The 15,972-nt window shown below is 40.3% G+C and overlaps 2 protein-coding genes and 1 pseudogene across 5 annotated transcripts in view; 2 read left to right on the forward strand and 1 right to left on the reverse strand.

Annotated features, from left to right (window-relative positions):
* The window catches only part of megf10 (multiple EGF-like-domains 10), a 103,178-nt gene that overhangs the window by 57,716 nt on the left and 29,490 nt on the right, over positions 1-15,972 (forward strand). For 3 of the 4 annotated variants that reach the window (XM_088355761.1, XM_088355762.1, XM_088355763.1), the window contains one exon: positions 559-771. In XM_088355761.1, the coding sequence (XP_088211887.1) occupies positions 559-771 (213 nt within the window). The remainder of the gene's footprint in view (positions 1-558; positions 772-15,972) is intronic. The other variant, XM_088355764.1, reaches the window with a different exon arrangement.
* Positions 4,928-5,017, reverse strand: LOC148351243 (U2 spliceosomal RNA; annotated as a pseudogene).
* LOC148351244 (uncharacterized) lies at positions 10,262-11,327 on the forward strand. The gene has a single exon (XM_088355766.1). It carries the CDS (start codon positions 10,274-10,276, stop codon positions 11,309-11,311), a length of 1,038 nt encoding a protein of 345 aa, XP_088211892.1. The 5' UTR covers positions 10,262-10,273; the 3' UTR covers positions 11,312-11,327.

Raw genomic sequence — 15,972 nt, forward strand, 5'->3', positions numbered from 1 at the left:
CATGGTAATAAGATGATATGCTGTTATTTTAGAAATGCAAATATAAGAAATCCAGTTCATCGGCTTTATGGCTAAAAAAATCTAGTCAAGTATTTAGAATTATTTTTAAACAATTAAGAGAGTAAATTTAGAATCTATTAGTGTATTAAACAAATGTATTTATATTTTTATTGATTTATTTTACAGCAAAACAGACAAAAAACTAAATTCTAATATATGGGTTTTATAAAACAAATATGCACAAAATGTGTAGGTTTTTTACTAGCTATCTGGCTACCTTTTTACTTTTCTAGTTAACTATCACGCTATTTTTTTATAGCTATTCAGCAAGCTATCAGCTCGCTTTTCACATTATTTAAATGCTGTCTAGCTAACATTTTATCTTTTTTGCTAGTTTTCAAGCTAAATTTTGGGCTCCTTTCTCGCTAGCTATCCAGCTTCCCTTTTTTTCTTCCTAATTTTTATTATCTCAAGTAACTAGTATGTGGAGGGGCCACAGTAGCTCTAAAGCTAGAATTGCAATCATATTTTTGAAAGCTTTTGTATATTTGTGAACAGATGCCAAGATGAATGTCCAGTTGGGTCTTATGGTGCTGGGTGTACCAAGAGATGTGGCTGCAAAAACAACAGCAAATGCTACCCTAACTTTGGAAACTGCTTGTGTGAGCCAGGTTTCATAGGCAAGACATGCAATTTCCCACTGTGTCCCAAAGGAAACTATGGCCTACTGTGTAACAGAAAGTGTCCATGCTATGACCGCAACACAAGAAGGTAAATTTTTTACTGGAATTCAATTATGTGTCAATTCATATGCCCTGTTCCGTACGGATGCTTGAAATTCTTAAAAATGCTTGAATTGTAATATTGTGTTTTCAAAGTCAGAAAAATACTTAAATTGATGCTGACACGCCTGATTTAGTGGCTGGTCATTATGGCATTGACATGTAAAATTTCACCACCCCCTACTGGTCGCACCCAAGAGGACAGCTCTATTTAGAAAACCAGCTCTTTTGACTCGGCTTACTGACAAGAGCTGGCTCGTTTGGCTCCCAAACGGCTCTTCATAAAAAATGTTTTATTGATATATTATTAATAATATTAAAACCTTATGCACCAAATTATCCAGTAATTAGTTATTTCGTATACAATTTAATTGGCCTGGAGATGGATGGAGGCCACCAGGCTCTACCTCCCCAATACACAACACAGTAAATGGTGCCCCTGTGACCCTAGTGTTTAAGGTATCCAACCAACAAACACATTTTCATAAGTTTTGAAAAACACATGAAATATAAATTTGAATATTCACAGATCTATAAAAAATATAAAATAATTTTACAGATTTAAAGGAGAACAACAAAATCTCTGAAGATGCAAAACAATAAAATATGAATTAAAAATAATAGCTCTTTAATTCTAAATCAGATTAACAAAATTAAAAGATAATGTCCTTTTTTTAAATTAAATATTAATATTTTGTCTACAAATAAGATAAAGTGCACAAAACAGAATATTCTACAATATTAAACAATAAAAAAGCAGTGTTTGTCAAATAACTAACAAAATACATACAAATACACATAAAGTATAAAAGAAAGCATCTTTGATGTTCAAGGGACATGAGCTTTTGTAATAAGAAAAAAATGCAAATTTGAAAACCCAGTGACACGTATCAGGGACTTTCTGTGCATTGAGTACGGTCTTGGAAAGGGTGAAAGCAGAAGGCATTCTGGATGTTTTCCAAACAGTCAAGAGCCTCAGATTGCAGAGGCCTCATATGGTGCAGACACTGGAGCAGTACGAGTTCTGCTACAAAGTTGTCCAGGAGTATATCGATGCCTTTTCTGACTATGCCAATTTCAAATAGAGACCCAGCACAGACAGATAGCGCTTTCTTCGCACATCCCTGAAAAACTACGTGCATGCACCACACGGACATGGCTTCAAGCTGCTGGATGGTTTCCCTTTTCGAACGGAAGGGACAAACTGCCTGCAGGAAAAGGGAACAGAGATTTCAGTCTGGATGGCGGACTGTGAGACAAGAGATGCCTTTTTTAGTCCCCCCGCGACCCTAATGAGGATAAGCGGTACGACTAATGAGATGAGATGAGATTAACAAGCCAAAGTAACCTCGATGACCCTGGCTACTAACTCACTCACTCTTCCTTCATTGAGATTTGCATTACAATGCAAACATGTGAGCATGTCAACAAGGATTACGTTGAGGTTGCTCTCAGCGATGACAGCTGCTTGCTGAGGCATGCATGATGTCTCTTTCTCATTATTAAGCTTGTCATCGTTTACTGTTTTCTATTGATATTAGAAAGTATAGTATGCGTATTATTATGGCACAATTTACAAGGACACAATAATCACTCATACTTTGCCAGAAAACTAAAACTTGATGCTTAAGCTTAAACTTATTAACATCATTGTGAGAAAGTTGAGCTTATTTATAAAGCACAATTAAACACTTCTTAAGGTTATGAGTTTAATAAGGGTGGGCACTTAAAAGCCTTTGGCTTCAGCCTACTCCTTTTGGGAACATCTTTATGTTAATATTTTATTGTCCAGCTAATTTTCTGTGCGTGTTTGGTGCAAATAATTTGTTGTTCTCTTTTGTTAATAAGTGCTTAATAGTGTTTATTTGTGCTGTGCCCAAATATACTTAATTTTTTCATTTAACTGAAATAAAAGGTATCTTGGTCACGCACACGCAGTCATTAATAAGATAACAAGCAAACACTAGCATCAATTGGGACTAATATTACGTTTTCTCACTTAGTCACTAAGACCTTGCCAGAAAGTTAAAACTTGATGCTCAGTCTTACCACCATTGTGTGAAAGTGGAGTTTAAAAAAAAAAAAAAAAGACGCACAATTAAACACTGCTTAAGATGATTTAACTGAAATTATAAGTATCTCACACACACACACACACATACACACACACACACACACGCACACACACACGTACAGTCATTGATCAGCTAAAAAGCAAACGCTAACATCAGCTAGCTACCAGAAACAAAAGTTCCGTTTGGTCTTGAATTACGGAATTTTGTGAATTGCGGTCAAACTGTTTTCTAGTGATATTCCGAATGGATCTGGAGACTCAAGTCATGCCCCGCACAAAAGGGGCATGGTTAAACGGAGCGTGTATCGAGGTCCGCCTAGTTTTGTCTTCATGCCACTTGACCGAAGGTAAACGAGGCCCCGTTTTTTAGCACTCACGTGACTGACTCTCGACGTGATTCACGCTCAAAAAAGAAAGGCGCGAAAAACCCAGAAAGAGTCCCCCACATGACCTTCTGACATGAGTTTTGGACCATTGCTGCATCACTTCGACTACCGTAAATTCCGGACTATAGAGCGCACTGGACTATAAGCCGCACCCACCACTTTTTGAGTGATCTGGTGCTTTTGCTCTTATACAAGCCGCACCCATGTACAAGCCGCGGGCGCCCGTAGTCAAACTTGCGACACAGTCACAAGTTTAACCCAGGCCACACTGTAAGTTCCACAAACTTCTTTTTTTGGTTTGAACAAATTTATTGACACTAATCACAGCAAACAAACAATGTGAGGTTTGAACAACCCTTCTCGACAATCTTAACAGCAAAAACAGCAAACAAACAATCGACATTCTTCTTAACAGCAATCAAGCATATTCACAATTTTCGTTATATAACATCTTTGTTAGTGTCAATAGATCCGTCCGTTTTTTGGTCTGAACAAATCCACCGACACCAACAGTAGCAAATAAACACGACAATTTCAACAGCAAACAAGCATATTCACAATTTTGTCATATCTGACAATATGACGTGACAATATGACGTTTTAACATTTTTTTCCTGACATTTTCAACATCAATTAAACAATTTCAGAGTTATTATCTTTTAACAGTAGTTAACCAACGTGTAAAGGGCAATACTATTGTGCAAGGGCATAGCTCTGTCATCCCACCCGCCCAAGCATCATCCTCCAGTCCTCTGTGTGGGTCCTCTCCCTTCTTACTTCTACTTTCCACAACCAGGCCAACCAGCTCCGGTTCCCCCCTCTGGGTGGGCGCAGACGATTCTTCTTTATGGCTGCGTCCTAGGTCAGCCGCTCGCAGATTGTATGGTATCTGCAGCCATTTGGAGCACAGCCACGGGGGGGATCTGCCTGCACCTCCATACCAGCAGGTTTCTGGAGGTCCAGATGGCGTCCTTGATGGCGGCGAGAGCGAGCTAGTCCCTGGCAAAGTCGTTCCGTGACTTCCTCGACCGACTCACCCCGTAAAGCACGTACTGTGCGTCAGGGACCTCCCCTGCTGGCAAGTCCGGGAATTTTCCTAGTTGGTCGGCCATTGTCCACAGGTCCTCGGCAGCGCTGCACTCACAAAAAAGGTGCCTCACCGTCTCCTGGGTGCCACAGCCAGGTCGAGGGCACGTCGGAGTGGCTGACATTCCTCGGTGGTGCATTACGGCTCTGACTGGGAGAACCTCATGAGCCACCATCCATGACAAGTATCGTAGTCTGTTTAAGAGGGCAGGATGATTCAGGTTGCTCCAAACCGTTGTAGGTTCGCCAAACGCAAGCCCCCGCACAGGACTTACTGTTGCTCGCTCTTGCACAATAGCAATAAGGGCCCCGTGGTTTTGTAAAGTGTGACGTTCTTGTGTTTCCAGGTCAAATTTATTTTAAAAATCCCTAATAAAGAGATGTGTTGGTGGCAAGTTAAAGGAAACTGGAATCAAATGATTATTTGGTGGCGGGGGATTTTGTAAGGTTTATTGTTCTATATTCTTTATCAATTATCCATTATCTGTTATCGGTCAAGTCATAATACGCTACAAAGCCTATAGGCCGAGACACTTGCTCTCAGCCAAGAGACCGAGTCAAGGTCCTAGCCACAGATCCATGCAGCGATCAGTGCGAATGCACCATTCCCGGAGGTACTGCAATACCGGGCCGATGCATGGAGTGGAAAAAGCAAGCTTTTATTACAGCTCCAGATTGCAAAAATCAAAAACTACAGAAGTGTTCCCTAATTTCTTAGTTGGAGCACGGTTGTGATCATGCCGACATATCTGGAATTTCAGCACCAGCTGTAGTATACAAATCCATAAACCACAGTTGACATCACAGTCTGCAAATGATACCCGTAATTAAGGTATGATGCAGACTTTTAAAGTCTGGGTCCCGTTGAAAGTAATCCAAGGAAACAAAACGTATATTTCCAAAGTTAAGGGTGGGAAAAATATATATCCACTATTGTCCGCTGCGACAACAGACAGATCTACCGGTAACTCAGTTTTATCACATTTCCCATCAGGCCGCATTTTCTCCGCCCCTTATTTTTGATTCGTCCGTAGAACACATAACAGAATAAATCTCTAAAATAAATACATTACAAAAATATACAGTTGAAAATACATATTATACATGGTTACACATATTTACGAAGAAAGACGGTACACCGAGAGAGTTTTCAAAGCTTTAATAATAATAATATAACTTTCATCCCAAACCCTTTGAAAGGTACCAACACGCTAGTAGGATTACGCTCGCAATGTATCAAACATACCTGTTAAGAAAAAGCACCCCGTAAATGAGAATTATTCGCACTGAACGCTGCTTGGCTCTGTGGCTAGGACATTAGCCCCTTGGCCTTGTAGCGTATTATGATTTGACCGATAATGGATAATTGATAAAGAATATAGAACAATAAACCTTACAAAATCCCCCCCCACAATAAATCGTCTAGAACTTCTTTCTTTCAACTGTTGCCATCAAGGGCATCTTCCTCAGTATTAGAACATAACTTGACTTTACAGAAAATATATACTAAAACTTAGAGATTGCAGTCTTTCTTGGCGCACATATTCAACTGGTCTTAATCTTACCTTTTAAATTCCTGCGCCGCTGGTGGCCTTTAGAAAAATTCCATAAATTAGCCGCTTCACTGAATAAGCCGCAGGGCTGAACATTTGGGAAAAAAGTAGCGGCTTATAGTCCGGAATTTACGGTACTTGAGAATGGAGCCACCCAAAAAGCAAAGGACTTCACCAGTTTGGGAGCATTTTGAACAGATATCTCCCAACAAGGCATAAAAAGACATGTATAATTAAGCACAGCTTAAGTCTCTATATTTATACACATACACTTGTGTGTATGTGTCACACAGAATATAATATAATAATTACAATTCATTATATAATATATGTAGAGACAAATGCCACATATTTTATTCCTCAATTAAAAATCAATAAAATGCACTGTTCCCTCTATCAAATGTGTGTCCCAGATACACAAGCACATCACCTTACTGAAAATTAATCTGACCAATATACGGACAATGTTTAATGGACAAAATTTCTATTATTTTGTGCGCATATTTATTTACTGGTTTGTTGCCAGTTAACCACATAACCGCTGCGTTACATCAAATGACCAACAGATGTCAGCACTGCTAAATGAGCTTTTAAATGAGGCCTTGATTGATCAGGCTTTTGGCAAAGCAATTGGACCAAAATACTCTACATTCACGGAGCTTCATCCCGCCATCACCAATGTTTTCCTCGTCAAGTTTCATGAGTTGAATTGCCCGTAGCCTTTGAAAATAGCGCATTAGTTCGCACCCCACCTCGTTCTATTATGCTCGCCGACTCGCGTTACGTGTGACGTCATTGGCTCCATGACGTGCTGAGTGACGCATAAATAGCATGACACTATGAATCGATCAACCAATTCGTTGCCAAGACTTTTATTGGTTTTAATTGATTTGATCGATTTGTTGTTGCAGCTCTACTATTCTGACTAATTTAGACACAGATCATCTGAATAACATGCAAAAGATATAAATGTCATGAACCAGGAACGGAGACGGGACCCAATTGCGTTCGTTTTACTCAGTTTTATTTAAAAGGAAGAAACGACTTGCACCCACTATCGGGGGATCGTCAGTCACGGGTAGCAGATCGCTGGGAACGCAGAAGTGGCACTTCCGTGTCAAGCGCAGGCATGGTCGAGAGCAAGGAAAACAGGTCGGTGGCCGGGACAGAGGAACTAAAACATAAACGGGTCCAGAAAAAAGGTCGGCAACGGGAATCAGACAGAACAACAGGGGAGGATAGAGTCAGTAGTCACAAAGGTTTGCCTAGCGTGTAGCGAAGGTTCACAGACGATCCGACAAGTGATGTCAGAAAGGCGGGGGTTTAAAAAGTGAACAACAGCCAATCAGGGCGCCAACGGAGCAGCCTCAGGTGCCTCGCATCAGTAATCATGACAATAAATTAAAATAAGTAAAACAAAAAGCAAAAGATCAGCATTCGATTCGAAAGATTGAAAGCAATCTGCTTTAGAACAATCAATATCATTAAAATTAGTCCAGATGTGGCTCATTTCTGCTTTTTATACACACAGTACTTTCTTTCTGTTTTTGTCTTCCATATTGAACTCAATTATTACCCAACACCTGTAGACACTTATCCATGTTTGTAAACAAGTCTGACATGGCCAAGCTGCGCGTGCATTGTTGAAGCAAAATGGTAGAATTCATGTCAGCTTACTGTAGCCCATTGAAACAAAAAGATCATAAATAGGAGCAGCTTAAAATAGCACAAAGTTTGTGCTAGTGGGATGATAGTAACTTTATTTTAGTCATTAAAGTTAACCAAAAAAACAACAACTTTACTCTGATTGGCACTGGATCTCTTCCTTTGGAGGTACTGGAAGAAATTCTCTAAAAAGTGCTTGAAAAATGCGCTAATTTGGCCATGAAAAAGGTGTAACTGTAACTTAAAGAGGATTTTCTTTTCAGAGATTTCACAGTGCTCTGTTTGACAACTATCTATCTATCTATCTATCTATCTATCTATCTATCTATCTATCTATCTATCTATCTATCTATCTATCTATCTATCTATCTATCTATCTATCTATCTATCTATCTATCTATCTATCTATCTATCTATCTATCTATCTATCTATCTATCTATCTATCTATCTATCTATCTATCTATCTATCTATCTATCTATCTATCTATCTATCTCCCATGCCATTCTCTCTCTTCCTCTCTCTCTCTTGCTGTCTTTCTCTCTTTTTCTTTTTTCTCTCCTTTTCTCTTTCTATTGCTCTTTTTTTCACTCTGGCTTTCTCTTTTTTCTCTCTTTCTTGTTCTATTTCTGTCTCTCGTTTTGTTTATTTCACTTTATTTATTTCGGTCATTTTTCTTTCTACTGCTGATAATTAATCTGGCATTAGCATAGTGACACCATAGTAAGTAGTACAAGATAAGTTGTTATTTTAGAAAGGTATATCAAACTGGGTGCCCTTTGCACTATTAAATAGCAAAAAGAAGCTCTCAGCTTGAAAAAGGTTGGAAACCCCTAAACTAAAGCATACAACCTCTTAGTGAAAATGTCCAGTGTATTTGAATTTGTCATTTTAATACATATTGTAACACAAGAACTTCACTACAAGTATTTACACAAAGTTTAAACTGATTTTTTGTTTTTCAATTAGGCATAGAACATATAGTGTTCCTCTTCCCAATTATGCAAACACGTTGCAAAATATTTCACATGCTGGGGGCCCCCTAGAAAGTTAGTTTTAAATTTGACCCATCTGGCTTGTTTGCTGTAGAGGTGTGACGTCATTGAAAGGAACACTACACTTATAAAATGGCAAATCCGATTAACACAACATGTGAGCCGAACAGACAGACATACTGCTCATTTCTGCTTGGGGATAAGCGATTTTACTTTTCAGATTCTTGTCGCTGTTGGTATGATTATGTCCGGCTAGATCCCCATTGGTGTGTGTGCTGCCAATGGCTTTCTGGTTTCATTTGCTCCCAGGTTGGCACTCGTTGGCTGCACGCTTCTCGCCGTTGCTGCTTTTCATATTTGGTTCTGTTAGCCTGGCTACTAACCACGTGTTTTTTGATTGGCTAGCCTGGCGTTAGCAGAGGTTTTGCCATATTCTTTGGTCTGTTAATTTCTGTCTTGCTTTTCAGTTGTGCCATAGCTTTTGCCGCTTTTCGTTGTTGGTTCCCAGTTAGCTCCCGTTGTTGACTCTCCGTGTGGTTTTTGCAGTAAGATCCTTTTTGACTGCTTGCCTTTTGTTCTACCATTACTGCATCAACCTTTAACAAAACGCTTAGGCATTCACCACAAAAACTACCAAAACTTGGATTAAAACACTCATAACATATTTTACTTGTTAACACGTAATAGAATACGGCGATTGGGTTGCTCGAATGCTGGTGTTTCTTAGGATGACTAAGACAAGACATGCTGTCTTCAAAACGCATTATCTCGGAAAATAATTGGAATATACTGATTTTATATATATATATATATATATATATATATATATATATATATATATATATATTAGGGTGGTCCTTATTTTTCGACTTTTAAAATTTCATGCTCTGACCCCTTGAATATGTTCCAATATATACAAAACGTAATTAGGCAAAGTTTCATCAAAATCAAAGGATATTTAGAGGTCGCTCAAGGCCTCTGAAATTTTGGTATGAAAAATAAGGATTTTTCGCACATTATATCAGACCTAGTGTAAAGAGGAAACCAGAAAGCGTAGATCCGATCAAGAAATTGAGGCGATGAGTCAATCAGTGACATTGGAGGGCAGCAGTGAAACTTCGGATGAGGAGGAGTCTGGCAACTTTTCTCCAGACAGCGTTGCCTGCAGTAGCTCAACTTCCGATACCAACCAATCTAAAAGAGGCAGAAAGCAAATCATCTCCCCAGAGCTGTCGTCTAGTCTGGATCGAACCGGTATTTCCGATAGGAAAGCAATGCTTCTTGTCAGTGAGACAGCAAAGAGTTTGGGACATGATTTCTCAGAATTCTCTTTAAATCGAAGCTCAATTCGGCGACAGCGGCATGAACACAGAAAAACACAGGCCACAGCTATTAAGCATGCCTTTGATCCAAAAGCTCAACTGGTTGTTCACTGGGATGGTAAACTTCTTCGTGTTTTGACTGGCTCCGAGAAGGTAGATCGGCTACCAGTTTTAGTGTCTGGACCTGGAATTTCACAACTCTTGTCTGTACCGAAACTTGGATCTGGCACGGGACAGGAACAGGCTCGTGCTGTGACAGACACCTTAAATCAGTGGGGTATATCTGATCAGGTGAAGGGTATGTGCTTCGACACAACCAGTTCCAACACCGGTCGCCAATCCGGAGCTTGCGTGCTTTTGGAGCAGATGCTTGGCCGTGACCTGATGCACTTGGGATGCCGTCACCATGTCATGGAGCTTATTGCAGGTTGTGCATTTTGGATGTGCATGGGATCGTCTTCTAGTCCAGAAATCCAAATCTTCAAGCAATTTAAAACGCAATGGAGCTTCATTGACTCCAGTGACTTTCAGAATGCAAACAGTGATGAGTACACCAGACAGAACATCGCAGATGTTAGAGACAGCCTCAACGGTTTCATTTCTGAAACCCTTCAAGCGAACCAACCAAGAGACGACTACCGGGAGTTGCTCGAGCTTGTCCTTGTCTATCTCGGAGGCATACCTGAGCGAGAAGTGAAGTTTATGGCACCAGGGGCGATGCATCAGGCGAGATGGATGGCCAAGGTGATATATTCATTCAAGGTGTGGATGTTTCGACACCAGTTCCGACTGACTGCCCGTGAGGAAAAAGGTCTTCGTGACGTGTGTCTTTTCTATGCTAGGATATATGTTAAGGCTTGGTTCCTGTGTCCTGTGGCAGCCAGTGCTCCTCGCCATGATCTCGCTTTTCTAAAGGACCTGGTGAACTATGGGAACATCAACAAAGCCATCTCTCAAGCGACAAGCAAAAAGTTTGCAACTCATCTCTGGTATCTTTCTGAAGTCCTTGTTGGCTTGTCCCTTTTTGATCCCGACGTATCGCATGAAACGAAAACTGACATCTCGAGTGCCATGAAGTCAACCCCAGGAGCGGAAGAACCAGAAGTTAAAGGCCAGGTGGATCTGAAGTGCGTCAATGACAAGAAACTCGCAGATTTTGCAACCACTAATACCATCAAGCTGCTGCAGCTTCTCGAGATCTCCACCAGCTTCTTGGATGCAGAACCGACCACATGGAATGGCCGCATTGATTATAGAGAGGCATGTGACAAGGTGAAAGCATTGTCTGTCATCAATGACCACGCAGAGCGAGGCGTCGCACTGATTCAAAACTTCAATGGTCGTCTCACCCACAATGAAGAACAATTACAGTACCTGTTACTGGTGGTTGCAGAACATCGCAAAAGGTTCCCGAATACTCAAAAACAGACCATCGTGAAACAGAAATGAACACTTTGTGAACATACACAACATTTGATGATAGGCTATGTTACAATGATAAACTTAATGATTCGTTGAGGTAATTACTGAACTGAGAGCAAACGCATTGTTTTTCCAAAGACAATCGGCCTGTTTTATGTGAACTCTGAACTGGTGATTTGGAAATTATTATTCGACTATTACTCGGTAGACTGTTTGGTGTTGGCTTGTTTCTATTTTCACTTATCATATTGTTTTTGTACTGTATGCACATCAAACTGTAAGATTTGTTTTCACACTGTTTTGCATAATGCACATGATCTGTGTTGGTGAAGTTGCAAATTTAGTTCATTTTATTGACGCCCAAATTTGGATGTTATTTGGAAATGCCGATCACGCACAGTGAATGAAACCTCGAAAGGGTGGTGCCTGTTGAGGTAAAAATAAATACAATATTGTTATATTTACTTGTAACTTTTCTTGTGTTACAATTATAAGCAATGGACTGAAATTGGATGTTCTAAAACGCCGTACACATAGGGTTAAGATTTCCGTTTTTTCTCGAAAATTGCCAAAATTTTACCATTTTGGGAAATTTTAAAGTCGTTGAGCTACCTCTAAATATTATCCAAATTGTTCAAAATTGCACACAGTGTGTTTTTATTGATATAAGAACATATGCGGGGGGTCAGAGCCCAATATTTCCCCCCAAAAAATTTTGACCCCCATTAAGGACCACCCTAATATATATATATATATATATATATATATATATATATAATCTCATCTCATCTCATTAGCTGCACCGCTTATCCTCAGTAGGGTCGCGGGGGTGCTGGAGCCCATCACAGCAATCATCAGGCAGTGGGCAGGGGACACCCTGAACTGGTTGCCACCCAATCGCAGGGCACACGGGGACAGACAACTCACTCGCTCAGTCACACCTGGGGACAATTTGGACCGGCCAATCCACCTGAAATGCATGTCTTTGGAATGTGGGAGGAAACCGGAGTGCCCGGAGGAAACCCACGCAAGCATGGGGAGAACATACAAACTCCGCACTGTAAGGCCGGGAGCTGGATTTGAACCCACGCAGGAGGTTTCCCATGACCTCAGAACTGTATATATATATATATCTATATATATATATATATATATATATATATATATATATATATATATATATTATGCAAAAACCATGTACAATTTCCTCACATTTTGCATTTTAAGAATTTGGGATTGCAGTTAAGTACACTCACCAAATATACTTCTCGCACAGGCATAAAGTCTGGCCCCGGGAAATGTTACAGCCCGTGATCAAATTTTTACTGCGGCCACTGTCATAAAATGAATAATAAGTGGCCCGCCAGTAATATTGACCACAGTGTAGGATAAGTTGGTCCCAAAAAAAACCACACCATTTTACCAGATGATGGTAGTACCTCTTTGGCCACCTTGCTCGGACTTTACGGATTTTTAGCCTGTCAAATCTGTCTAGCTTTCTGAAAAGTTTGGACTCCCCTGTTCTTGCATGTTTCTTTTCTATTTACTACTATAAAATTCTAAACTTGAAACAAGAACCAGATTTAGATCTTTTATATGACACATCTTGTCATTTGACTTTTTACTCTCTCAAAGTCACTGAGGTAGACTGGATTTGTAAATATATTAGTATATGAGAATAGTAGAAACTAAGGTTTTTTTTTAAATATTTTTCTGATATATTAATATATACTTTGTTTAGTGACGTGTGGTTAGGTTGATGCCTGGTAAGTTACTATCAGATGAACAAAAGATTGAGTGCCATTGTGGCTTACATGTCCGCCTCAAAAGTCCTCGGTACAATCTCAACTACCGTTGTTCTTGTGTTGGTTTGCATGTTCTTCCTGTGTCCATGTTTTTTTTTTGGGCACCCTGATTTTCCCCTCACTATCTAAATACATGCTTGAGAGGTCTATTGGCAAGTCCCTAGTCAAGTCAAGTCAAGTCATTTTTATTTGTACAGCCCTAAATCACGAAGAGTCTCAAAGGGCTTCACAGATTATTACACTATATTACACAGACTATTTTTCAGAATATTATTATACATTCCCCTGCTCTGGAGCCGACGAGAAGAGTAGGTTATTCATATGCTATAGAGTAGAAGTGAGTTTTAAGCTTAGATTTAAACATTTCCACTGAGGTTGCAGATCGGATCTCAGGGGGAAGAGCATTCCACAGCACCGGTGCCCGGATGGAGAACGCTCTCGAACCAGCAGAACACGTCTTTGCTCTTGGGATCACCAGAAGACCGACACTCTCAGATCGTAGGCTTCGGACCGGGACATAGGGGGAAATCAGATGTGAAAGATAAGAGGGAGCAAGTCCATGTATGATTTTGTATAATACTAAGAGAACCTTGAAATCACATCTAAGGCTAACTGGGAGCCAATGCAGATTAGCCAAAATCGGTGTGATGTGATCGGACTTTTTTGTCCTAGTTAAAAGCCTCGCTGCGGCATTTTGTACCAGCTGAAGAGACTTGATTCTTGACTTCGGGAGACCAGAGAGTAGTGCATTACAGTAATCGAGACGGGAGGTAACAAACGCATGAATTATAATTTCCGCATCCGACTGAGACAGTATAGAACGAATTTTAGCAATATTACGAAGATGGAAGAAAGCGATTCTAGTAATTTTCTTTACATGCGTTTCAAAGGATAGATCAGGGTCAAATATGACACCTAAATTTTTAACTGAGTCACTCTGTGTGATGTGACATTTGTCAATGTTCACAGCAGTTTTTGAGAATAAGTCATGGCATTTATATGGACCAATGACTAACATTTTGGTCTTTTCAGAGTTAAGACGCAAGAAATTGAGTGACATCCACTCTTTTATCTCAATGAGGCAGGCCTCCAAATTTCCACAGTTTAGTGTGGCAGATTCCTCCAACGGAAGATATAGTCAAGTGTCGTCTGCGTAGCAGTGGAAACTGATATTGTACTTGCGAATAATATCACCTAATGGAAGCATGTAAATGCTGAAAAGAAGGAGGCCAAGCACTGAACCCTGCGAAACACCACAGGTAACATTAAAGGGCTCAGATGTCATTTAGCCATATTTAACACAGTGCGTCCTATCTGAGAGGTAGGATCTGAACCATGAGAGGACGGTTCCTGAGAGACCAATCCATTTTTCCAACCGTTCTAGTAGGAAATTGTGGTGCACTGTGTCAAAAGCAGCACTAAGATCCAGCAGCAGCAAAAGTGATGAAGCGCCAGAATCCATTGCCAGTAGGAGATCATTTTTTACCTTGATCAGAGATGTCTCAGTAGAGTGGTTAGCCCTGAATCCTGATTGCATAGATTCAAAAAGGTTATTCTCGGATATGAAATCATTCAGCTGCTGTGCCACTACTTTTTCAAGTACTTTATAAAGGAAAGGTAGGTTTGACACAGGTCTATAATTACATAAGATTTCTGGATCAAAGTTGGGTCGTTTCAGTGTGTGTTTAATAACGGCGGACTTAAAAGCTGCTTGAACTACACCTGAGGAGAGTGATATGTTTATAATATTTAGAACTGAAAGTCCAAAGACACCAAAAAGACCTTTAATAAGTAAAACTGGGAGCGGGTCGAACTGGCAAGTTGTCGGTTTGGCCGCATTCACCACCTGTTATAGATCATCAAGTGACAGTTCACTAAAACTGGACAAATTCCCCGGATAGCCACCCTGTCGTGCATCTGTAGATTTCAGCCCTTTAATATTTGTGGTATTAATAATGTCTTTAGCAATTTCTTCCTGTATGCGTTGAATCTTCTTAGTAAAGAAGACCATTAAGTCATGAGCAGAGTGGGTCGAACTATCTGCGATAGTCTGTTGCCTTGTAAGCGATGCTACAGTGTCAAAAAGGACTTTGGGATTGTTCTTTTGTGACGCAATCACCTTCGAAAGGTAGGCCGATTTTGCAGAGGCAAGGGCCGCTTTATACTTTACCAAGCAGTCACACCAGGTTTGATGGAAAACATCAAGCTTGGTAGCGCGCCATTTTCTTTCCAATTTCCTGCATTCTTGTTTAAGGGTTCTAGTTTCATCAGTAAACCAAGGCGTGCGTCTTTTAGGACGTGATTTAAGCTTTATGGGCGCTATTGAATCCAGGACACTAGCCAGGGTAGTATTAAAGTCATTCAAGAGTGGGGTTTTTAAGGGTTATTGTTCTATCTTCGTTATTCATTATCCATTATCCGTTATTGGTCAGTTCATAATACGCTACAAAGCCTGGGAGCCGGGACACTTACTCTGAGCCAAAAGGCCAAGCTAAGGTCCTAGCCCTAAAGCATAGCTGCGATCATTGCGAATGCACCGTTCCCGGAAGTACTGCCGATGCGTGGAGTGGACAGAGCAAGCTCTTATTCCATCTCCGGATTGCAAAAATCTGACTGTAACTTCATAAAAAGTACATAATTCTAGAACCACAGTTCATGAGTGAGCCTAGAAATGAGTGAGCGAGTCAATGGCTTTGTCTGCGATTGACTGCTCGGTGTCACTTCAAATAAGCTCCGTAACCGAGTTCCTGGATCGTGGTTGTATCAATTGCTCGTTTCTCGTGCGAAATTTCCCGATACAAAATAACCGAAAACCAATAAATCGTTTCCCGCCCTCTCAAAAGCATCCAAGTCAGGTTCATTTTAGCAGGTGGCCTCACGATA

This window comes from Urocampus carinirostris, chromosome 16 (genome assembly GCF_059441175.1).
Source record: "Urocampus carinirostris isolate Australia breed hairy pipefish chromosome 16, RoL_Ucar_1.0, whole genome shotgun sequence".
NCBI lineage: Eukaryota > Metazoa > Chordata > Actinopteri > Syngnathiformes > Syngnathidae > Urocampus > Urocampus carinirostris.

Excerpts from the sequence above, each read along its gene's own strand:
- LOC148351244 (XM_088355766.1), top strand. The coding sequence starts at position 10,274 with ATGGAGCTTATTGCAGGTTGTGCATTTTGGATGTGCATGGGATCGTCT.